The sequence below is a fragment of the Apis florea genome, unplaced genomic scaffold (genome assembly GCF_048593485.1).
Source record: "Apis florea isolate Af1SG1 unplaced genomic scaffold, ASM4859348v1 contig_37_pilon, whole genome shotgun sequence".
Lineage (NCBI taxonomy): Eukaryota > Metazoa > Arthropoda > Insecta > Hymenoptera > Apidae > Apis > Apis florea.
Genome location: NW_028256861.1, coordinates 1749182 through 1775017, shown reverse-complemented (window position 1 = coordinate 1775017; position 25836 = coordinate 1749182). Strand labels below are relative to the sequence as shown.

The 25836-nt window shown below is 33.4% G+C and overlaps 2 protein-coding genes across 4 annotated transcripts in view; one reads left to right on the top strand and one right to left on the bottom strand.

The window, feature by feature from the left end:
- Positions 1-25836, top strand: part of LOC100869815 (very long chain fatty acid elongase 7) — a 76335-nt gene that overhangs the window by 28305 nt on the left and 22194 nt on the right. Inside the window, exons 1-2 of one of the 2 annotated variants that reach the window (XM_086916187.1) lie at positions 20121-20781; positions 20862-21011. The exons of the other annotated variant lie outside the window; for it this stretch is intronic. The gene's annotated coding sequence lies outside the window, so the exon portion shown is untranslated. Of the gene's footprint in view, positions 1-20120; positions 20782-20861; positions 21012-25836 lie in introns of those variants that run through there. 2 annotated transcript variants of the gene reach the window in all.
- On the bottom strand, positions 8958-20477 carry Drep4 (DNA fragmentation factor-related protein 4). 2 transcript variants are annotated; one of them, XM_003691143.4, is made up of 6 exons: positions 19863-20477; positions 18102-18203; positions 15933-16065; positions 15563-15774; positions 13667-14250; positions 8958-13292 (listed from the first exon to the last, which is right to left on the bottom strand). In XM_003691143.4, exons 1-6 carry the CDS (start codon positions 19920-19922, stop codon positions 13133-13135), a joined length of 1251 nt encoding a protein of 416 aa, XP_003691191.2. In that variant the 5' UTR covers positions 19923-20477; the 3' UTR covers positions 8958-13132. The 2 variants fall into 2 exon arrangements, with proteins under 2 accessions (XP_003691191.2, XP_086772309.1); XM_086916183.1 differs by having other exon boundaries at positions 13817-14250; positions 19863-20001.

The window sequence follows — 25836 nt, the reverse complement described above, 5'->3', positions numbered from 1 at the left end:
CCGGGCATTTAAAGTTTCCAAGAATTTCCAAGAAGTCGTCCAATCGAGAAATAGTATCGCATCGTGATAGAATAATTCCTCGCGGAATTGATCTTTTCCCTATAAGAAATTTATTTGTCGACGCTGAGCACCGACCAACCAGAGCTCGGCCTGAATTTTTCATCGGCACACGTCGTGCAAATTTGGTAACGCGCGAGCCATCGCTCTCATTCAGGCCTCGGTGTGCACGCGCTTTCGAGAGTAAACGCGAATGATAGGCTGCCAGGGGCGGCTCTGGAAATTTCGCCCCCACCTGCGCAACGATATATTCGAAAGAAGAAATTTTCACGGTGACTTTTTAAAACTTCGTGTTGGACGTCGTCAAACTCGTAATTTTTTTCAGCGTGTAATTACAATAAAAATAATAATAAAAATTATCGGCTGAGAATCGAAAATTTATGAAAGAATTTATGAAACTGTCTGTATACTTTGCAGAGAGGGAGACAATTAGAAGAAAAAGGAGAGAAAATTATGGTAATATGATAAATCTAAAGTGTTAAAAATTTTTTGAAAAAAAAAAAGGAGGTACTTAGACTCGTGTTCGTTTCGTATTCGATGAAATAAAGGAAATGAATTTAAGGAATAATTTCGATCTATTTTATTATATTTGGGCGCAATTTACAATAGAGCCGGCCCTGGAGGCGGGAATTACGGCTTTTAAATAATCATCGAGGCATACGTAATAAAACCGATCGGTCGAGCGCGTGTTGGTCAAAGGCGCTCGGCCGTATGCAAATATGACGGTTTGGTTATTAATACCGGATACGGCTCGGCGACAAGAGGCAAGAATCCAGTGATGGACGAAAGAATTCATCGGGACGATCGCGAAATACCAATATGTCTCGTCCCGTTTTACTTTTTTTCCATCGACAAATTGATCAACTTTTCTGGGACGCGTCGTAATTCTCGACGCTGTTGGAACAGATATCACGAACACCCGTGTGTAAGTGATAGAAAAACTAATGGCGTATTGGCGATTCTTTGATTGGCCATTGATTGATCGACTGTTGATAAGATTAGAATGATTGTTTAAATATTTAAAAGATGGACTAGGTAGCTAATTGTGATAAATATATAATAGAATATAATAGAATTGCTTTTCCAAGTAAATTTAAATTTAAATAGATATTGTATTTGAATCTTACTTACAACTGATTAGATTTAGAATGTTAAATTAATTAGGTTAGATTTAAATAAAAAAAATTCGAAATAAATCTGTCTAAAAATATTTGAGCGAAATATAGGATTTGCGTTAGATCAGATGACATTTCATTGTTAATAACAAATTTAAATTCGTGGACACGTTTAATCAATTAATTTCACTCGAATAAAACATCACTCGATATTCTCTCCCCCCTTTTTTTTACTTTTGTACATGTACCGCGTGTAATTCCATCAATCGATATCTCCAAATCAGAATTCCCCAACAACTTAATCAATTATTTTCATTATTGTTTAAATAAAACGATAAATAGCGTGCCAAAGACTTCGTATTTCCCTTCCTTAAAAAAAAAAAAAAAAAAGGAATTTACTCAATAACCTAACCTAACCTAATCTAACCAAAAAAAAATCAAATACCGTGCAATCTCGATATCTCGAATTAAAATTTCTCGACGTGCCATAATTAATTAATTATTAATTATTATATATCAATAAAAAAAAACGACACACCGAAAATTTCACTCCTTATATACTGTATTCTCTCTTTCTCCTATCCTTTAAATAACTTCGATAACGGACAGCACGGCAAGCGAGCCGTGCGCCGTATACATAACTGCGAGCTGCGCGCGCAGGTGGGGAAACGGAAGAGCGTGGAGGCACGCGAGGGCGTTTTGAATTATGCCTTCGCGGTTAATGCGGCGCAATAAGACATTTAAATCGCAATTACGTCCAGCTAAACCCCTTATAATTGACTATTCGTGTGATTTGGTATCGCGAACGCGTGTGCGCGCGCCGTGGCGGCCCGTTCATAGGAGAACAAAGCCCCGCCACGGGACAAAGGGTGGAATCGGGATGGAACGGCCGGATAAAGATTCGATAGTGAAATGAATGGAACGTGAACGTGGAGAGGGAGGGGGAAGAGGAGGATAAAGGGGTGGGGGGCAAGTGCATCGAACCATTGTGCACTTACCTGCCCGGTTTCTAATCGGCAAATTTATCGCGATTAAATTTGATATATCCTTCTTTCTTCTTCGCACACATTTTGTGAAGATAATTCAATTATCGAGGGAAATAAATTATCATTTATTTGAAATTTCTTGGGTTGGGAGATGGATTTGAATTATATATACTTTGTGTATTTATATATATATAAATTTCAATTCAAGTTTTATGAAATGTAAATGGTTCGACTTAGTTTAATTATCGATCTTTCCCGAATCAAGACGGAATAAAATGTTCCTCTTCCAACTTGTTCATACATCTAATTTCGGGGAAACGAGTAGGGTATACGTTTCCTATTCGCCATCTTCACTATCTTTCGTCACGTTTCTCATTCTGTACTTCCAATTGATACTGGAATGCGTACCAATTTATTCGCAAATCCTGTTTCCTTCGAGCTAATAATAAGTGACAGTGGTCTTCTTCACGAATTTATATTTTTTTTTTGATAAAATTTATTTCGAAAAGAATATAGGGGATGACCGAATAAAAATTGGAATTTGAACATCTCCGTTTTATAATATAAATTATTCGTTCATAGAGGGAGCTACGATAAATAAAATATTTGTTGGTTATTTGACAATTAATTGAAATACCACGCGTTACATGGAAGAAAATTAAATAGAACTCTTGTATTAATTATTGTTGTTGGCTAATAATTATTGTCTTTAATTATAGATATAATTAGATATAATTCGTACTGATTGTATTCGAAACGTAATAAATTGGAATTTTTTAATCTACAAATTGTAATATGATCGCAAGTAATTACCAACATTTTTACTCTTCTGAAAGAAGATAATTTGAAGTTGGAGAATTCGTATTTTTATGTATTTCATAGACACAGCGCAACAATATTTCAACGATTATTTTTCGCTTTGAGAAACAAGAACGAGCTCGAGTAACACAATTAAATCCAAAGTTCTCGCTTTGCCATGCAACAAACATCGGAACTTCACGAAGGAATGTTAATAGATTCGATTCGAGTCCCTTTCACGACTAAAGTTTACCACCCATCAGAGTTATTCGCCCCTTTTACTCGCTGTCAAGACAAACAACTTACAAAATAAATGGAAAAAATATAAATGTAGGAAAAAATGTAGCAATATTAGAGTCCATAGAACAGGTTTTCATTCTCTCATAAATACCATATTTGAAATCAAAAATAAAAAATATTAAATACATTTACACGTACAGAAATTGCATCCTTTCAAAATTATAATTGATTTCGAAGATAAAAATTAATAATTGTAACAAATTAATTAGTAATTGAAAAAATTGGCAGTGGAACGAAAATATTTTCTTGACTGCTAGCATAAATTACGATATTGGATCCAAGATCGTTTGGAAATAATATTTTGAATTCTTCTGCTGTTTAATTATATGCAAACTAATTTATTCGTATCTAATCTACGTTAATATATTTAAAAATTATTACCTCAGACACCCTGTATATTTATACAAAAATACGGTACACAAGTATTGTACGAATAGATGAAAAACCAGCGAAGAAACTTTGTCATCGTTTGAGAACCTCTGCCAGCAGAAAATTAGTCAGAGTGAAAAGGAAGCGGAGAGCCAAAAGCACAGGAAAAGGAAATTTCTGAAGAGAGCTCGCTTTAAAGTATCGACACAATAGCATTTATCGACAGCCGAGGTACACAATAAAGAAAAAGGAAGAGTGGGGAAAAAAAGAAAAATTGGAAAACTGATATTTCAGCAAAGCGCGTGTATAATAGCGGATAGAAAATTTCGCGTCACGATCCGTTCACCTGATCGTGAGACGATGGCATCGTGAGAGGTGAACACGCTTTTATACCTTCGTTCTCACAGAGGGCGCTGCACGATGCAGAGAAAGAGAGCGAGAGAGGCAGAGAGATCTCGAGGAAAAAGAGAAGTTTCTTCTGCCGTGTTCTTGGTGAAACGAGCCGTCGATACATCTCATACGCGAATACTGTTGCCAGTTTTTCCAGAGGAAGGTTCTGAAAGGCACAGAGGGACTCCCGGTATAAAGTTATTGCCGATTCAGGTATACACGAGACCCGCATTCCCTGGAACTGGCTTTTTTCGATGCGAGCAAACTCTCTCACAGTGCGTGTCGAGCACGAGGTTAAAAGTGTGTTGAAAAGACAGAATGCAGGTCGAGTTCAGGTAAAGATGCAGCATTTTAATTATGGATAGATTACTCGAAAGAGTAATATGAGAAGTTATTATTCGTTTCTTGTACGCATTGAATGTTGTCGAGATAAAACGTTTGAACGACGATCGTTATGATAGTATATTGTTTTTGTTTGAATAGATATTATTTTCATTTTTTTCTTCTTTATTCAAATATATATTATAAATGATCGATCTAATACTAGTATATAAATTTTAATAAATTTCTAAAAATTTAGAAATGGCCTAATCTAACCTAACCTCATTTTTCTGTTTATAATATACGATAAATGTATAAATAAAAATCGATTTTTTGGATGGTCTGTATTAGTTATTTGATCTATTATTAAATCTAATGTTGAATTTCATATATATTCGTAAACTATGAGAATTGCAAAAATATAATATAAAACGAGTGTTGGAAATTATTTATATAAATTAGAAAAATTGAAAATAAATGGATCGATTCACGATAAATTTTTTTTATTTTTAATTTCCTCACTAACAAATGATCGAGTTTCAATTTTAATTAAAATCAATAATTATTAATATCAATCGCAACGATATATAATTATTAAATAATTAAATCGCGATTCCAAGTGATCTTTCACACAACGAATCGTGGGCATTATGGATTTTACAGATTACACCTTTCGCGAAATAATTCATCGGGTGCATGTTGTTACACTTCATTTTATCCGATAAATTTCGCCCGTGTCCAAAAGTACACACAGGATTCGTCACTCGAAAATGATTCGAGCACAATAAGCCAAACTATATAAGCCGCGTATCAGTCGTCCTCGAGTACTTGCTCGTTATTATCGCGCTTGTTACACAAATGTAACGATAATGTCTCGCAATTGCTCGTAATTGGAACAGAGTTCACCGTATCGATCGATGCAAATTTCTAAAAACTATTATTTAATTTATTTGTTCACCTTTTAAGTAATGTGATTCAAGCACATAACCTCACTTAATTCGTTGTTAATAATTAATTGTGAATTATTTGTGAATGAAGCACAAAGTCTTTTTTTTTATCATTCAAGAGATATTTTCACAGTGAAATGAAATCGAAAAAGAAATCGATAACAATTCCCAAAACACCTGTGCATCTTCTTGAATAACTGACGCGTTTCGATTTCGATTGTGCGACAGTTCGATGGCCTTGAAATATATCGTCAGAATCAATATTCCGAACAACTTTTCCTTATACGTGCTCGATTTTAATTTTTGAAATACAAAAATTTATTTTATATCACATATTATACTTATAAAAGATTTTAGATTATAATTATCAATTATTGTTATTGTTGCTAATTAAAAATCTTCAGAATTCAGAAATCAATATATGTTATAATTTCAATTCTTATAAATATTTTTACGAGAAAAAAAAAACGAGAAGAATAAATGTTTTAGATTTCGAAAATTTTAGATTCGATATTTAAAAATGATATACGATGTTTCGATCCATCTCCAATTTCTTCCTTTCGTGGCCTACACCGCCACGCAAAAATTATATTTTTATCTTCTATTATGAAACGTAATACTTGAAATATCGAAATATCCGGGATGAAATTTTGCGAGTCCTCGATAATTTCATCGGAATCATCGATACCGTGAAATAGCTCGGTTCCCATGGGATGTTCGTGTTCCTGTAACGACCCGTTATGCGAGACCGAATTGCACATTACAACGGAAACGTAACGACAAATCGAATCAACGTTTAACGGGACAATAAAATCCGATTCGTCTCTATTCAGAACTCAAGAATAACTATTTATCAAAAACAACGGCCGTGCTCCCTTTGAAGATTTGAATAAAGGATCTGTGATTGTGCAATTGTTACTTTTTCTACAGAAAATTACTTTTTATTTAATTAATAGATACATACGATGGATTGATAGAGGAATAAGATAAAGCAAACATTTTCATTCGGCCAATAATAAAAATAAAAGTTAGACTAATCAAATATTATATATAATATAATTTCTTATGTCTGAAATATTTCGAAAACAATCTATAACTTGTATAACATTTTAATGACATCATGACGTAATGTTAGATGACAGCATCGGGGAATTTGTTTTTTTTTTTTTTTTTTTTAGATTTGAACTACGACCGAGTCGTTAATCATCGGCGAAACGAAAATCATAAACCTTCCCTCTTTCTCCAGTTCGAGTCTTGCAGAGTGTAGATCTCAAATTTCGAAAGTTTTATGCACGTGCTAGCGAGAATAATTCGCAGGCGTATGGTGCCCGACCAAGGCATCGAGAGGCCATCGTCGCGAAATTAAACGATAAATCAGTGAATCGTTTTCGCAGGGAAGTGATTAGTGCCGGTGGTAAAATCGCCAAGGGTTCGCGGGAAACGAGGGTGCCGTATTCCATCTCTTCTTAAGTCGAGTTATATCATCCCTTTAAATACAGAACGTTATTTAACGATTCGAACAATATTGTTGTACTAATTATTAAATTTGTACAAAGTATTAATATTCAGTTACATTTTAGAAGATTGATTCTAAAGAAACAGAAATAGTTTGTAATATACGAAAATTATAACCGAAGCTTATTTATTAAGTTATATAAACAATTTAAATTAGAAAATACAATGGAGTTAAAACTGTTTTACTTTATTTTCGTCTCATTTCATCTAAATGTTAGTGTTGTTAGTATCTATCATTACTATTAGGTGGTGATTATGGAAATTACGATCGGCCTGATTACCGATCCGTAATATCAACTTTTTCCACTAGGCGGCCACAAACGCTACTGCGATTCTCGTTAGCATTATAATCATTGTCAGGTATAACTATTAGATCAAGCATACGATAGTTATTTAATTTTCTTCGTAAAAGTCATACAAAAACAATCATCGAATCATGATTGATATTTTACGAGAAAATTTCTTTCGTTATATCTCTTAATTTTTGTTACGGTTGAAAGAAAAAATTAAGTGTTTTATAATTTTTAAGTTAAAGAGTGTTATCTACATAGTATTTTTCTACCTTTTTTACAAAAGCATATGTATTGTTCGAAAATCTATAAAAACAAAGGGAGCAAAGTTTCTGGAATCGTTTCTGTTCTACCATTGTGATTTTTTTCGAAGTGAACACTTGACCAAGCGATGTGGATACAGTCGGAAACCACGAGAACTGTGAAAATAATCTGGATTCTCGCGGATGACAGCTCGTCAGAGAGAAAGAGAGAGAGGGGAAACTGAACGAAGTTTAAAGCTTCATTCAGGTTGTTCAGTGAATTCCAAGTTGACCCATTATCCTGTCGCTTCGTTGCGTAAAAGAGCACGTCTGTCGTTGGAATGGTGTCGACGTGATTCAACGACAGGGACCAAAAATCTGCGGATATTTTGGAAAAAAAAAAAAAAAATATTCGTGTTGCACGCTTTTTTGAAATTTTTTATTTAATTTTGAATTTTGTCTTGATGATCTTGTGAAATAAAATCATCTTTCTATCAATATATATAGTATTTTTTTTTCTATATGTTGAGAAAAAGAATGAAGGTTAAAGGAGAAAACATTTTGGATTTTTTGATATCATTTTTTAATAGTCTACCTTTTTCAGATAAAAAGTTTTATCTATATTGTTTTTTCTTTTCTAAAATATGTTGCAATTGATTGTACATTTGATATTTCATATATCTTTTATCTTATATTAATTTAAAATAAGATTGTATAAAGATCGTTTAAATAATTTCCTTTTTTGTTTAATATAATAATATCTCTCTTAATATAAAATTGTATTTGAATAAAAATTGTTTGTCTTAACAAAATAAAAATTAATATAATTCCTAACCAACACGTACACGAGTGAAACAATATCCCTTTAATGGAGGTTTCACGATATCATTCGCAAAAAGTTTGCAACGCGACCGATGGCAACCAGGTAGAAGAATAATGGCAATGAAGATGAAGGTGAAAAGGAAGAGAAAGAACTTTAGAAGCCTTTTAATTGCGCTCGTAATTAACCAATCTTTCTATAATTGATTACTTACTTTTACAAACTAACCAAATTGCAACGAGATACTACTAACGAAATTCAAGCTATCTAAATGTATAGTCTAAAGACAGAAAAAAAAAAATGCAAAATTGTATTTTGTGTAATCGAATCAACTGCCTTATTTTCTTCTATATATATAGAAGTATTTCATTAATTATCGTACTGATTCTTCAACTAACTTGTTATTTTAAAAATTATCTGTTAAAATGGCCGCTATCGTAATTTAATGGAGTAAAAGTATTAAAAAAAACTATATTAAAATTAATAATTCATATCGTTATTAATCGATAGATTCAAAAATAATTATCGAAAAGAATTTTGAATTCGAAAAATACTGTCGTGTTTAAATATTTTCGGCCAATCGCTCGATCGATCGAATCTCACGACGAGGAGTCACGAGTTCAAATTCTAATTTTACTCCATCGAAATCTTCGACGTCGTAAAAGTTGATGCTCGAAACTTACGAACGAGTTCGATGATCTCGTTTCAACGCGGTAATTAATCGAATGCAATTAATTCTTGCGGACATTTTTTACAACACGCGCGAGAAGGATTAAATTAGAAATGGGAAGAAAAGAAACGAACAACTTTTATTTTCTGTTTATCTCTTCTCTTTCTTCTCTCTCTTTTTCTTCTCGTTCTCTCGTACCTAAAATATACATTTGCCTAAAGTAGAGCTACACAGTCGCTTTTACATTGAAAAATAACTATGCTTACATATGTTGCCTACGAGGAAGTATCGCACTTTCGTGCAGTTTCTCTCCATTGTGTGTCGCAAGTAGCTTCAATCGTGATATAACAATGTCTACTTATCCTGGACACGATCTTTTTCACAAAAAAAAAAAAAATTCGTTTCTCTCTCTTTTTCGTTCTTGTCTTTCTGTACGATAGAACTCACTCTTTTAACCGTGTTATCTGATCGCATAATATTCCATAATAATTTATACAACAGATAACAATGTTTAAATTCAAGATAGTTGAGAATACAAATGGATTATTAAATTTGACTAATTCTCAATGAAGAACTGTACTCGATCAAAGAAACTTTAAGCGAAAAATCAGGAAATCGATAAATGACAAGTTCAGTTACCACGCTTTACCGATAATACATTGCTGGTTTCGAATTCCTCTGATGATAAAATAGGAATTACGCAAAGAGCATGTATTGACAGACGATATAATTTTCGAAAAATCATTTCTTGATCGATCGAGGATAATCTTCGCTCTCATAAATGAGCCAATAAGTCGAATAGATTTCTAATTTTTGGCACGCCAATTATTGAAACTATAAATTTCTCTATGCTATATCATTCATATTAAGAAATTCGTAAGGTTGACAAAATGTAGATATCTATGGAAAAAATAAATATGTTAAAACACAATGATAAACAATGCATAAGTCATCCTAAGCATTCTTAGAAGCATAGTATCAACCTGTAGTAAAGTAAAATACTCTGTTAAAAACTCTGAAACTTGAATATATATAATTGCAATATATCCTAAATCTATGTTTCTGAAATTTTAAATAATGATAATATTCAAAAAGAAATAATCGAATATCTAATTTTAAATTGATTCGCACTTTCGACGTGCATTTTGCGTACAGATTCAAAGCACAATGATCCTCGATGCACTCTGCTTCAAACGCAAGAAAGACTCATCAATGACTCGTCGAGATCAAATTAAGTACATAAACGTCTTAAGCAAAGAATAAAGACACATTGTTGAACGTTGAACTCTCTCTCTCTCTTCTCTCTCTCTCTCTCATTATTTGTCGTCTTCGTCATCATTTTATAAAAAGTGTGTCAGATGATTCGTCTCGTGGCGTCAAATCTCGAGCGAGACGAGTCGCGACGAAACGAACACGGACCAATCGAAATCATATCAAAAGAAGAATTTGTCAAAAAGGACATAAATATTCGAATCGAGTCCTTCCGTGTAGATTTTCTCCATGCACAGGAAGAAGCACAGCTTCAGATATATCGCACAAGTCTCTAAAACATTTTAATAATTTCCTTTGTGTATATAGTTGTATATATATATATATATATAGATTTTTATATACTGGATGTTCAGCTAAAGGCGTTTAAAAATTGAAAGGATGATTCTTCAAGCTAAAATAAAGATCGAGAAGATTAAAAGTAAAAAAAAAAAAAAATTGTATTTTCTACCTTGTTTTGTAATACTTACATGAAAGAATACACGGTAATTGAAGTAACAAATTTCTTATTAAAATTAAGAAAACTTTGAAACGCTATAACTCTGAAGATAGTGAATTTCGCCAAGTCAATTAAAGGCTGTTAAAAGCACAGAATCTTGCTCTTCAAAACGCAATTTCATTTATCCCGATACAATTTTTGGTTGCCGAGATATCATCGTGTAAAGGAAAACGTATTTTTTGATCATTTACTATCTCTGTCCTTATCGTACACTCGAAACTCTCGCTTGATTCTCCGCACAGAGATATCCCAATATATCTTAGAAACTCTATTAAAACTAGGAGAATTTTAAACCGCTATAACTTCGAAGATAACGATTTTCTATAAATAGATGAAAGATCGTTAGAGACGCGAAATCTTACTTTTTAAAAAGCATTTTTACTTATCCCGATATGATTTTCGGTATTCGAGATATCATCGTGTAAAGAAAAAGTAATTTTTTAATCGTTTCTGTCTTTTTCGCTTATTTAGAACTCTCGCTCGCATCTCTTCACTAAATACGAGACAATTTCTAGACGGACGCGTTTATACATAGAAAAAAATATAGATGTCACTAGATCATTCGTAATTTTTATTATGTATTCAGTATACTTTGATTTCTTATATTCTTGGCAACCAATTGAGATATCGGAATGAAATGAAAAGTGACTTTAATGGTGAATTTTTGATGATAAAAATTTCAATTTTTTTTCACACGAAAAATCAATGTCTCGTTTTCAATTTTGTTATTTTTGTATTATCTTTGTATTGTTTTCACTTGTAGAATGATTTTTTCAATTTTTGGATACCTGCAGCCGAATATCCTGTATATGTATACATATATTACATGTACACGTGCGCAGGATGAATCATCAAATATTATATTGTCGGATTTTAGGTTACTGAAAAAAAAAAAAAAAAAAAAAAAAAAAAAAATACTGACGATATAAATACATATATTAATATATCCATAATAGAATTTTACTTTTTCCATTTTCCACTTTAATCTCTTTTTCTTGACACACAATAGTTTATCTTTTCCTTAATAAATTCTGCAAATAACAAGTAAATCTATATAATAATTATATTATATCATACATTTTAACGTTTACTTATTTTCTCAAACAAATCTGTTTATTGCAAATAAAGCTATTTGCGTTTATTGCAATCAATTTTATTGTTCAATGTTTTATCGAATATTTATTCCGTCATCCTGTACACGCGTCCATAATACATATAAACATATGTATATTCTCTAAAGTCAATAACGAATACGTACATGTATATATTTATATAGTATATTTATATGTATATGTATATATCAGAACTTTGGTTTTGTCTTCGGTCAACCAGTCGAATCAAAAATATTCGAAAGATATTCGATCAAGTAATAATATTCTTTAAAGATAAATAACTCTAAACACTAAAAGGTTGGGTCATCCTGTGACCACCATATCTTTCTTGCAATTTCAATAAAATAATGAACAGTCCTTTAGATCAGTATTTTCCAATATTTCTTTGAAATCGCAACCCCCTTTTCTTCTTTATAATTGTATAAAAAAGGATGCATTTATTTTAGAATAAAATAATTTTTTTTAACGACGAATATTAACAAGTGAAAATTAACTAATGAAATATTAATCCATAGCAGATATGCGATATTTAATACTTATATATGATCTAGATGAATCTTTTCATATAGATATGTCGAAATAAGTAATTTGTTGTACATTAAATAATCGTAAATAAAAATTCGATCTCATTAGGGATTGTGATCCATAGATTGGAAAATATTGGTTTTTAATCTCGATTATTCCGTTGCGCCCAACCCTGTATACAATAAATCGTAAATCTTCCCGAAAAGGAAGCTCAGATTTGTGCTGAAGAAGGAAAAACGTCATTTCGTTATTACACTTATTCGATAGAAAGTTGTGACAGTCGTTAAGATGCATAAAGATGTATTAAAAACGTGTTAAAAAAGTTCTCGCGTCGATAGTATAGTATTTTAACTTATCTCTTGAGGACTCGTCTGTCTGTATTATCAACCGTGCATATAATTACGTGTTTCTATTTTATCGGCTAAGACAAGTTATATTTCTCCTTTGTAAAGTGAAGAAATGGACAAGTATTTCAAGTACAGGTTTTCAATTCACAATACTGTGAACATCCGTGATCTCAAATGCGATTTTTAAAACTTTTTCTTTCTTTTAATCGGACTGATTCTATCGTGCACGGTTCCACGGTGGATAATAGAAAATGTTTTGCAATGTAGGAAACTTCGACTTAATCTATCATAGAAAGAAGAAAGTTTCTTCGATCGGTATATTGCTTGTCACGTATGTGGCGCAACGGAATCACTATAATATATACGTGATAAATTTTTTTAATTTTTTCAACTATCAACAGCAGTTTTATATAAGTAAATATACGTATTTCACACGAAGAGTTACATTTACGTTCAGAGGTTGTTCCACGTATTATTATTACGTAGTTTTATGATAGTGATTTCCCTCATTGGAATATCGTAATTAATCAATTATACATTAACTCTTCCATAATTACTAATTATTTGTGCGAGCCTTTATCATGGCACACGATGTGAACCAGCCTCAGGTTCTTCACCGTAAATAGATTGTCGTAGATTTCGAAGAGATCCATCTCGTTGGCTGTACCTTGTGTCGCCAGTTTCAGAAGCAGCGGGATTAATGTCCTGGACCTCTCGATCCTAAAAAATCATATGCATATGAATATTATTATACGGATAAATGCAGAAATAAATATTTTACGTTTCAATCGATATTTCTTGTAATCGCGTCACTATATCATTCAACATTTATAACCGAGTCTAAGAACACTAAGCAACTACAATCCTATCTTTATCGTGAAACTTGTATTTTACCCTCTGTCGATAAAAATGTGTCGCTTTTTCATTTCTCGAGAAATGTTTCGAAGGATAAAGTTACGTTTTAGAGATTCAAAATAAATCTATGATAACTTCGTAACGTCAAAGGAATCAAATAATTGATAATTCTGCGACAATTAACCGTTTGCACTTTCGTAATAATAATATCAATTACAGGCTGTAACTCTGTTAATTACTTATGATCAAAATTCCACGTAGAGAACAAAATAAGCTCCTCCCTCGACCTATAAGGATTGATCTTGTGCCTGTCCCCGTAAAGGCACTTCTCCTCGTTCCACACGCCATAACACTTAAACTCGCCCGCCTGGTCGCACAAAGCTACACACGTGTCCTCCCCCGTCCTCCTGATCTTGTACGGGCATGTCTCCTCCGCCTCCTCCTCCTCGCTCTTCGCGCCACCAGTGTTCCTCTCGTTTTTCCTCTTCGCTGCGTCAACGTCGTCGCAAGGCTGGCCGAACAAACGGAAATACGTGCTGTCGTCCAACCACTTCAGCCCGCACGGGCAATGATCGTAACAGCTCAACGACGAGTCGCGCTCATCCCTGTTCTCCAACGATCCCATCTTCGCCCGACTCCTGTCGAAGTAGTAGCCGAAATAATGGTCTTCCTTCAGTTGCATCTTGAAGAACGCTATCGCGTACAGAAGCTGCTTCCTGGCACGTGGATCTTTCGAGAACACGTCGGACGATTTGATCTGATCGATCGTTTTGTACAGGTAGCCGCGTATCCTGTCCTGACATCTACGGTGCAAATACGCCTCCTGTTGGGAATTGTAATTACGTTACAACGCTTTAAATGTTAATTGTTAATTAACATCGATCGATAAACAAGGATCGCTTTTAATTTTAAAATATTTAAAATCCTTCAGACCGTTACATTGAATGATGGCGAGTCGAAATGGGTCAGTGTGTTCACGGTATCGCGGATATAATTGGCCCGTAATCAAAGCGGCGGATGATATTGGATATCGTTTTCGTTACTCGAATTGTCCAATTGTTGTGTCGCCATGGAACCGACTTCTTTTAAAGAATGACTGTAACGATTTATAACAGAGTTGAATATTCAATGATACAAGGATGCTACAAATTAATTTGATTTAATATCGAATTAAATACGTTGTTGTTAAAGTGAACAGTGGAGGGGGCTATAAATAATAGGATCTTGGATAATGCATGCAAGGTCGTGGCAAAGTCAATCGATGATGGGTGGTGGTGGAAGAAGAAACGGGGGGAAAGGGCGAAGGTCGTTGTTGAGGAGAGGAGAGAAGAAGAGGAGGACCCTTGTGTTCTATCTATGTGAAACCCGTGCCACAGAGATATTCGATCTGCGACAGAGTAGATATACAGATCGAAGATTGGATTGGAGGAGTTGCTACGTCAGAGACTTATGGGCCGCCATAAATTTATTATATTTATTTTCGAGATATATTTGATCGATCGATAAACGTTGGAATTTCTATTTTTGCGCCTGAAATAATATTTTTTTCAATCCAATATCTATCCAACCTTCGTGCACGAAGTAATGATAATTCAATAATCGATCATTACTTGAGGAAGATGAAAAGGTCAGGCTAATCGACTTTAAGATTTTAAGGGGGGAGAGCCCGATAAACGACACAATTTACCGGAATGGAGGCGGAATGTAACGTTAATTAACTCGAGCGATATCGAACGTCGAAGGATGGCTTTGATTCTGTTGCATTAACTTGAGCAAGCCGACCCAGACCCAGACTTTATTGCTGCACGTTCCAGAAATTTATAACCTACCCCTTCGAGCACCCAGTTATAAATGGGGAAAGTTTCCACGAAGGGCGTTAATTATTCCTATCGATTTTTTTTTCTTCCTCTCGTTTCATTTTCGCGTTATTTAATTTGAAATGTAATTCGTAAAAACGCGTAGTAGCGCGTTAATTGATTTCTAAATATTTCATTCAAATCGATTTAAAAAAAATTATATTCCACTCGATGTTCAAGATTAATTTCACGAGAAAATTTCTCGATCAAATGTGAGTGAAATGTGCCCCCTTTCTCATCCCCATTATTCGTTGAAGAAAGGAAACGAAGAGGACTCACCTTAGTCGCGCAGTTGGTCTCCAGTCCCTGGAACCAGTCTGGGTGCTCGTCCCTGCTGCTGAACGCCGTTTTCGAGTCGTCTTTGTTCAAAGCTGTGTTCAGGACTGCAACCTTTGCCTTAAGGTTCTCGGCGAGGAATTCGGACGCTTTCTCGCCGGCGATCAGAAAATCGATGTTGACACGCCTCAACGTGTCGTACAGGAGATCCGCATCTAGAACCGTAAAGAAAAAGGTGTCTTTCCTGTTACATCCGATTTGAAGAAGTAAAGAGAAGAAAGAATTGAAAAGAATTCGAGAATCAAATTCGAAAATCTTTTTCCTTTTTTTTTTTTTTTTTTTTTAAAAAATGATTCGAAAGCAAATCGCCAACCTGACAACACTTTCTCGCCAGGTTTTTGCAGGATCAGCGTCGTCTGGGGTTTCAACGTGGAAAAATATTCCTCCTCGTCGATCAACGAACCGTCGAGGAGGTAGATGTTGATCTCGGCTGGGTCGTTTGTCACCTGGAAACACGAGGGATTATATGCTGCAAGTGCAGTTCATCGTCTTTTCAAAAGTAAAAAAGAAAAAAGTATCAAATTCCGTCTTCAAAACTCCATCGATAAAGTAGAGCAAACGCTACGTACGTAATCACGATCGACCATCGCAACCTTGCGCCAGTTACGCAAGAACGAAGAATCGTCCAAAATCTTATCGCGGCGAGCAGAGAAGAAAAAAGAGAGGGAGAGCGAGGAAGGGGGAGGGGGAGAGAGAGGAATGGGAAACGGACGAAAAGAGGGTCTCGCCCGGTAAAAAAGAACTGGGCCGGGTCTCTCGGTTACCGATCGAGCAGCGACCTTGACATTGGGGCTGCTCCTTGCCCGTGGCCCGGATGGTTCGATACAGCTACACGCTGCAGGCGAATGCGATTCGGTCGCGCCAAGGTCGAGGGGATTAACGTTGGAATCGACACGTGCCATGTAAACTTTAAACCATCCAATGATTAATTGCTCGTCTTGGAATTTTTTTTTTTTTTTTTTTTTTTTTTTTAAGAAGAAGAAGGAGGAGAAACGATTGTATAGGATAAGTTGAATAATGGTAACGTGACCGGTTGAAATTGTTGAAACTTTGTTTTCGACAAAACAAATTTGAACGTTTTTCCAGTACGAGCGAGATTGGCTAATTTCCAGGGGGAAAAAAAAAGAAAAGGAAGAAGAAGAAATTGGCAAGTTTTCAGGAATAGAAAGACATTTTTTTTCGTTTTCGAGCACAGCAAACGAAATTGGCCGATTCTCGATCGAATGCGAATAAAATTTTATCGTTTAATTCCTTATTTTCAAGATTCGTTTCGCCATCGATCCTTTTTTACAAAATGAAGAAAAATCCATTTTGTATTTACCCTTTCACGCGTGGAATAATCGCTGTTATCAGTGTAATTCAGCGAGATCCAATCGGTGAATTTCACTTGTAAAATTGAAAAGGAAGCCAGAAACAAATATATTCAAACACCACGAAAAGAATTTTGCTCGTATATGTAGTTTCGTCGAATGTCTAACTAGAAGATTTAATCTTGATATTAACTAACTTGCAAATGGATACGGAAAATCAAGCGTTTAAAATTCTAAATGTCAGAACAAAAATTTCACTTCGAGTCTTATTAATTTATTATCACTTATTTCTATCAACTTTTACACTTTGAACTGTGGAACCAAAGCTATCCATCTGCAAATGCAATGGCAAAATCAACTCGATATTCCCTTCCTGTGCACAAAATAATATCGAACGATCGAGTCTTGGAAAAAACGAATTCTTCGTTGGAAACGCGATAAATCATCGCTGCAAATCCGTGCAACGAATTTCCTCGAGCAAAATGGCTCGAGAAATATATGTATTTATCTCTTGCCGCTGCTTGGCCTGCTTCAGATATACATCTGTAACGAAATATACTGGAAAATGGAACGTTGGTGTGGGCGTTACAATTTTCCAGGAGCGAGGTAGGTGGATCAGCTGCGAGGCTTTTATGACCCAATTTCAGCCAACAACTTTTATCATGACATGTAAAAGTGGCGTGGGAGATCACGGTTTCCATGCAACGCGACGAACCACTTGGAACCGCGCTCCTCTTTGTCTCTCCCTTTTTAATCGATGTCACGTCTGTTTATCCGTCCCGCTCCTTCTCTTTGATCGAAAGCATGTCTACCGGGTGTCAAAGAAGAAAGGATCCCAACATTTCGAAGGATCTTTCGTCGACGTTTCAATCGAAAATTGGCCGATTTTTTAATTAAGTTCAAGGTCTCTGCATGCAAAATTGTCCCATTCTCGTTCGATATACGAATCACGGAATGATACAATCCTCAACCTCAACGTATTCCTCATACACTTCAAATATACTCGAATTTTCGTCGAACAATGAAAGATTTTTCGCAGTGGCAAAAGATTCGTTTCAAAAAAAAAAAATTGTCTTGGATCTTTTTTTTTTTTTTTTTTTTTTTTTAACACCCAATATTATCTCGATCGATTGAATAAACGCTGGAAGCGTTAATCATTTCGCTATACTCACGTTCAGTTTCGCGCAAGCTTTACGCTTCAACTCCTGAAGGCTTCTGCAGGCGACGCCGACTTTTCGTATGCGGTTCACATCGGTGACCTTGTAGCCGTTCAGCTGGAAAACACCCGGTAAAACGAGATGAAAGAATCTTTTTTTACGTCGTGGTATATATAGATTTTTCTACCTATATATATATATATGGCGAGGAAAAATAAAAAAAAATGTAACGAAGCCAATGTTCAAATTCCAATTATTTATTAATTCAATAATTGTATAATTTATTTGATCATTTCCCGCAAAAGCAGATTAAATTTCTAATTTCTAACAATGAAATTAAATTAACATCCAACTTTCCTTGCCAATAATGATTTCGAGCCAATGAAACCAATCTATCAATTCCGCACCGTTAAACACGACCAATTAAACCCAGAAAATTTTAATTAAACGTTTCCTCGAAACTTTCAACAATTCAAAAATTTTTTTTTCAACGATTCCCACTTCTCCGATCGACGGTGATGAATTTCCTCTTCGCCATCCAAAAATCGCGAAAAATAAGTTAATTTCACCAGCAGAGAGAGAGAGAGAGAGAGAGAGAGAGAGAGAGAGAGAGAGATCCAGCCAAGAATTCGGATTAATCATCTAGGAAGGGTGAAGTGAATTCGAAACTGGATAACGGAGAGCCCAGTGGATCCAGGATTGTAATCAGCGGACGCACAATTGGGCCGGTAGCTGGTTCAAGGCCACGAAAGCGGAAGGCCGCGTGTCACAGTTTCTTCCAGTGACCCACATTTGGCGACGTTTAATCGCGGTCACTCGGTAACGCAAACAGAGGATCGAAAGTCGTCGGTCAGCTGCATGGAATAAATACTTTTCGCGTGATTTAAACGTCGAATAATTACTATTTCTTGGAAAAATTGGTATTTTTAGTCGTTAGATTTGTTACATCTGACGAAAATGTTCGTAATTTGTTGACACGCGTGAATTTTTAATACAATTTACAATTGTTTATAACGTTAAAATGAATGAAAATTGAATAATGTGGAAAATTTTGATTATTGACGTTGAGTTGGACAGATGTGTTATATGCGTTAATTCTTTGACACAATAGATCGATATATCTTGATATATTGAATTATATATGAATTAAAGTTTGATGATAAGATATATACATTAAACAACAAAGATTATCTTAAGCGAAACATACAACTAGATACATTTTTCAGATATTAATTTAAGAACAAAAAAACAAAAGAAAATAGAAATACTAATTATTATTATTGTTTAATATTATAAACTAACGACTTGTAAATATGAATTATTATATATAATTCATTTTACAAATAAAATAGATCTTCTCGTTAAAATGTAATATTAATTTTACCAAAAATACCAATAAAAATTATTTATAATTCACAATTTTTTACGATACTAATAATTCCAGTTCTATAGATAAACAGTAATACATATTCTTCGCACATTATCACTTTACAAAAAAAAAAAAGCAAGAAAATAAAAAAAGAGAATAAAAAAGGAAATTAAACGACACGATTTATTGTGTAAATAGTGCTCGCACTAACACTGCGAAAAATTATTTTTCTTCGTTTCAATAAAAAAAAACAAAAAAAAAAAAAACAAAAAAAAAACAAGCGATTAATTCCTACAATTATTCGAACACGGATAAAACAAAAAAGTGAGTACAGAGGTCGCTCGCGTGGCCGGCGAACGAAGCTTGTGCACACTTGGCCCGGGATCTCCGAACGATTCTTTGTTTACCTCGTTCTTGGACGGTGTCTCCCCGGTGAGCCGTCGAAAACAATTGGAAATCAGCGACATACTCCGTGTTTCCGGGTCGTCAGAATCCCCGAAGAAAGTGGATCAAAAGCCGAGATGAAAATGCTGACGACAGTGTTCGGTGGAACAACAGCTGGCAGCGCGCTTCGTATCCCTCTTCTTTCTTCTTCGACCGTGACAGTGGAGCGGCTTATCGGTCAGCGGACGGAAGGGGAATCATCACGAGCAGTGGCAAGAGTTGTCGGAGTGGGGAGAGACTTGGTATGGTGGCCAGAGTGTAACGTTACAACGAGTGCGAGTGGGAGTGACGAAGGAAGGACGAACGAAGAAGAGAGGGATCTTGATGATACGCGCGTGTCGATGTTTGAACCCAATGAAATTTATGGAATTATGAGCCACGCTCGCGAGATTTGTAGTGGTCGATGCGCGCACGTTTTTACTTTACTTTTTTTGCCGCAGGAGCAACGATGAAAAGGAGAGAATGGATGTGTGTATGTGTGTGTATATGTGTGTATGTGTGCGTGGAGAGAAGAAAGAACGATGTCTACAACCGATGGGTCGCGGGGAAGGAATGACGTGACGGCTCGAACCGGGACTGAAGTGAGAGAATGCACCGGGAAATGCGCCTGCGAACTGCCAGCCAACCTTGCAGCGATCTCTCCGCATAGATGTCGCCACTGTGCGGAATTACAGCTGTCCATTGTTGGCCACGTTTCAAAGGATTGGAAATAGTTTATGGAATAGTTGAAATGGAGATTTGTCCTGGTGGTGGAAGTACATACAGAATTGACTAGATATTACCACCTTGATTTTCGTCCACCACAATGTTATCATTGTTGTAACAAAAAATGTGTCAAATGGAGTTGAATGGTTTCAAGGAAGACGCGTAGTTTTTTTTAAAGTAAGTGGATGCGTAGAAGATATATTGATTGATATTAATTTAAAAAAAAAAAAGTATTATTACTTGGTTTATTTTAATAGATATTTTTAACTCGAAGTTTTATTAAAAAAAGTTTACGATACGAAAGACGAGGAGAACATGAATAGTAGAGTATTGCGTTCCTTGTAACGAGATGGTAATATGATGAAAAAGAGCAAATTCTTGGTGAACTATCCTGTATAATATCTATGGCAAGTATTCATGTATTATTTAAATAATTAATTAGAATATTAATAAATGTATACTTATAAATATTATCTTAAAAATGATGAAACGTAGAATATGATTAAAAGATGCTTGATCGAAAAATAAGAGTATATGCAAATACTTGTTAAAGAAAAAGAAAAAAAAAAACAATAGAAAAGAGAAAACATGGAAGCACAATTTATTGAAAAAAAATAATATATGAATGAAACAATAGAGATGTAAACGCGATTTTTGATGAATAGAAAAATATTATTCGAATATTTCAAGTATACAATACTTAAAATATTTAAAATATTTAATTACTTATGTTCTATAAGATCGAATAAATATTTAAAACAATAATTTTGCTTTTGATATATTAGAAACAAATTATTATTTTAAATTAATTTTTCCTCGCATAATTCAGAAGATATTTTTATCTCTTATTTCAAATACTATTGCTCAGAACTGCCTCTATCTTATCATCTCCTCTTTCGGACAATGACAGAACAGCCTGCAACCTCGAGCAACCTCTGTTCTCTCTAACTCTCCTTTCTTCTCATTTTTGGAACAATGCCGAATGATCAACCGAATCATTAGCCTTTATCTCATATCGTGATAGCTTACAGTTTTCAATTTCTATGTGGTGCTTTGCTTTGTCCCCTTCCACTCGTATTACGTGGAAGAAACTTTATCCAATCTATGACAAAATTGTGCACAATTTTTTCCTTGTATAAAATAAATTTGAAATTGCTGTTGAAATGTAACTTTAAAAATAAAAAAAAAATGGAGAAAAAGAGAATGGAAATATAATCCATTTAAAATTAATTATCCTCGTTTTAACGAATAAATGATAATTGGAAAAATTTCACGATAATCTTCATTAGTAACAGCATTTTTAATTTATATTTTCATAACCTTTGAATTTTACCAATGTTGGTAAATAAAGTTTCTAAAGTTTTGCAAATTATGCCTTACGGTTTTATTGCTTCCTAAAGTCATTTTTTTTATTGTCGCTCATAAAATTATCGTTTACTTTGTAAAACGGGACTTTATATGATACTCTTTTCTATTAACTGACTGTAAACACTACATAAACTTCCCTTTCAGAATCTGAACTTGTTAACGAGCCAACAATACGATATTAAAAATGAACGAAACGAAACGAGGAACATAATACGTTTCAAGCAAAAAGATTTAAATAAGGGGGATATATTTATCGTTCATTTTTATCCCACTCATACTCGTTATATTATAGTATATTACGTGCCATTCGATTCGTTCCTCTCTTCAATGGAGAAAAAAAAAAAAAAAAAAAAAGAAAAAAAAAATTTGAAACTTCAATTTTTTGCGAATTGGATTGAAAATCGTGCTTTTTTCCTTTCTTCCTCACAAATTCAACGAATCTAGTTGCGATTTTTAACACCCTTTTCCGTGTTATTAGATTCGTCAATTGTTTAACACGTTCACACGAAAATGACATGAATTCTCATCGTTTACAATTTAACATTTATATAAAGCATCTACACTTAGTCGTGAGTTATTAATGTAACGTCGAATATTAGTGATCCAATTCATTTAAATTAATCCAAATGAATAGCACGTGCTTATCTGCGAATTAAAATAAAAATTTGGACAAGTTTCCATGCTCCCACGTAAAATTTCATTTTCGTCGGATACGTAAAATTAGAAAGTTTTGGTGTCATCTGCATTAATATATAAGGTGTTAATATATTCATCTTTGGATAGTCGATTCGAAAAGCCAAATAAATTGCATAAAAATTTATCGAGTTGAGATCATCAACCTCTTCATCATCAAGGCAATTTCAACTCGTTAATTAATTTAATAAATAAATTCCTCGATCGAGATTTTCGTACTCTAGAAAATCCACATACGAAACATTATTTTACATATGTTCATTTCCGATAAGTAAAATTCATTATGCTCTTATTTATTTAAAAAAATCCGAATTGAGATTCCCAAAATACAAATTAAAAAAAAAAATTACATCAGAATATTTTTGAAAGTGACGAAAATTATTGCTCAACTATATATAATTAATGAAATATTTTTCGCGCGCATCTTAAGATATGAATAATAGTAGTAAGGTTAGGTTGATATTTTATTCGTGTTTGATTATCTTTCTTCACAGCAATTGTGCAAAAATATATATATATTTTATATATTTATATTACATATAATATATAATATTAAATGTATATATATACACGCAACACGCAGAAGTTCAACAAAGTTCGCAAAGCGCGTACTATTTGTCCCTTTCTCGGGGTCGAAATTTATTTACCCCCCCCTCCCCCACGCGAATAAAAATCCGCAACGTCCACGTGTCGCGCTAGTCGCCGCGAATGAAATTAGGTCGAGTAATTACAATGGTTCGACGCGATGGTGGAAAATTTTCGATCGAGCAATTTAACATAAAGCACGCTCCAGGTAGTTGCAGTGCACCAAAAGGGATCGCGTTACATCGGTGTTAACCTTGTTTTCTTTTTTTTTTTTTCGAAGGCCGCGACAGCTATTCTCGAAGCTCTCGTGTCGCGAACGTTCTATGTAGGACGCGCAATGCGCCGATTCGTGCAGAAAAATTACGCGATACACACAGCCTTCGGTCGATTTCAGATCGTGTCAAAGTCTATCTCTCGAAGAATCTCTTTCTTTTTTTTTTTTTTTTATCAACGATCGAAGGGTCTCGGATTTATTTTAGTTCGCGGTTAGCAAAAATATTCGAGACGAAACTATCCGCGTAAAAATACACGAGATTCTTGATGTTGTTGAGGTTACGTTTGGCCATGGATCGATTCTTTATTGCAATAAAGAGAAATGAAATTTAATAAAACTTAAGAATCGTAAACCTGTGATACGACTATTCTTCGAGGGATAATTCAGAAATTCTATTTTCGAGGTGAAATTTCGTATCCTAAAACGTATACGGAATCATTATATATCTAGGTTAATCGTTTTAAATACGATTAATTTATTATACAGATTAAAATAACTGTTTGAAATATTTTACAAATGTACATGTAAACGTTTAATCGTATATCTTTTCTGTATGAAAATTGATAAATACTTTTTCTTTATTATACATGCAATGAAACATTTGAATATTTTTTTTCTTTTTTTTTCTCTCGTGCAACTTGCCATCTTAATATGCTTGTTTACGTAGTATAGTATAGTCATATGAGAGGTTAACATTCGGATTAAGTTTCATTTACTAAAAAATACGAGGAGATTTATTTATTTTTAATCGATATTCTTTTTTTTTTTTTTTTTTATTTATCTTCCTCGCCAACTTAACCTTTTTAAGTTGAATGCGTTGAAACTTATTATTGCGAATTATTCTAATGATAGATGCAATATAATGCATTATCTAAAAAGAAAAAAAAATATGTTCTTTTCATTTTCTAAATTTGCATTCATTGTTAATATTTATCTATTTTATTTAAAACTGTGTTATGTAACGTATGTAATTTCAAATTCAAATCCAATTCCGTCATACGTTTTGTGGCAACAATAAAGTAAAACATTTTTATTTCTCACCTGTGTGAAAATTTTTGCGAATCATTTAAATTCAAAAATTCCACACCACTTTATGATTTGACCAGATCATACACGTGATCTTTATGAAAGTCAAATTTCTATTTATATGATTAAAAGAAATAAAAAATTTGCTTATATTCCTTGAATATAACAACCTGCATATGTCGTGCATGTCTTTGTTTGCATATCATTCTAATTTTTAATTTTTGTCATTTAAATATCTGCATTTGTGCATCTTATTACTTTTTTCTTTTGTATTTGCATTTAACTTTGTTATAATAAAAAAAGTGTAATAATAAAATAGAGAAGAGAATATATTTAACATTTTTTTTTTTTCTTTGATTCAAAATATCAAATTAACTTTAGAATCTGGGAATTGTTTACCTTCTCTAAATTATCTGTGACGAATATTTTTCAAAGATATATATATATATATAAAATTTCACGTGGACCAACTAAACGTAAAAACGTAAATATTGTACAGCTTGTAAGAAACTTGTAAATTTTAATTCTAATTTAATAATTTTTTATTCTTTTTTCAAATTCGATACTATCTGCTTGCACGATGATAGAATAAACTGATCTGAAGTTATAAATTATTAATTTGAAATCTAAAGTGATTATTACATTTATTATATAATAATAATATAATATAATAATCCGCATAAATTTTTCATTCTAATCGTTTAAGTGATACGTGCAAAAATGCATACATACGGTCGCCTGATTTTAATTAAATCGTAATTACATGCACACAAATATTGTTACAACGAGTATGATCAAAATCATTTTCGATCTGCACTGTGTTCTATTGCATATAAAGATAATAGGTTTCGACAACATATATTATTTAACAATGTTATTAACAATATTATTATTATTATTATTAACAATATTATTAAAATTTGTAACAGAATTTCATTTCATTGAATTCTTGTGCAAGTGAATATTAAATTTAAATGGAAAAGAATGATTTTCAGTAGTATTTCAAATCTTTTTATAAATTATTATATAAATACATTTACAAATTATATAAACTTGTTTTGATAAAACCAAAAAAACTAATATCCATAATATATGTATATATATAATAAGTAAAAAAATAAATAAATAAATAAACTAATAAAAATAACTAATATATAAATAAATGAATAAATAAATAAATAAATAAATAAAGAAATGAAGGAATAGTGTTAATTTGAAATAAATTTTACGAGAATAAATAATCGAAAATTTTCATATTTTTATAATTAATATAAAGTATTAATTTC

Excerpts from the sequence above, each read along its gene's own strand:
- Drep4 (XM_003691143.4), bottom strand. The coding sequence starts at position 19,922 with ATGTCGCTGATTTCCAATTGTTTTCGACGGCTCACCGGGGAGACACCG. Across the intron at positions 18,204-19,862 it reads AGACACCGTCCAAGAACGAG|CTGAACGGCTACAAGGTCAC; the intron begins GTAAACAAAGAA and ends GGTGTTTTCCAG. Across the intron at positions 15,775-15,932 it reads TGGCGAGAAAGTGTTGTCAG|ATGCGGATCTCCTGTACGAC; the intron begins GTTGGCGATTTG and ends TTACGGTTCTAG.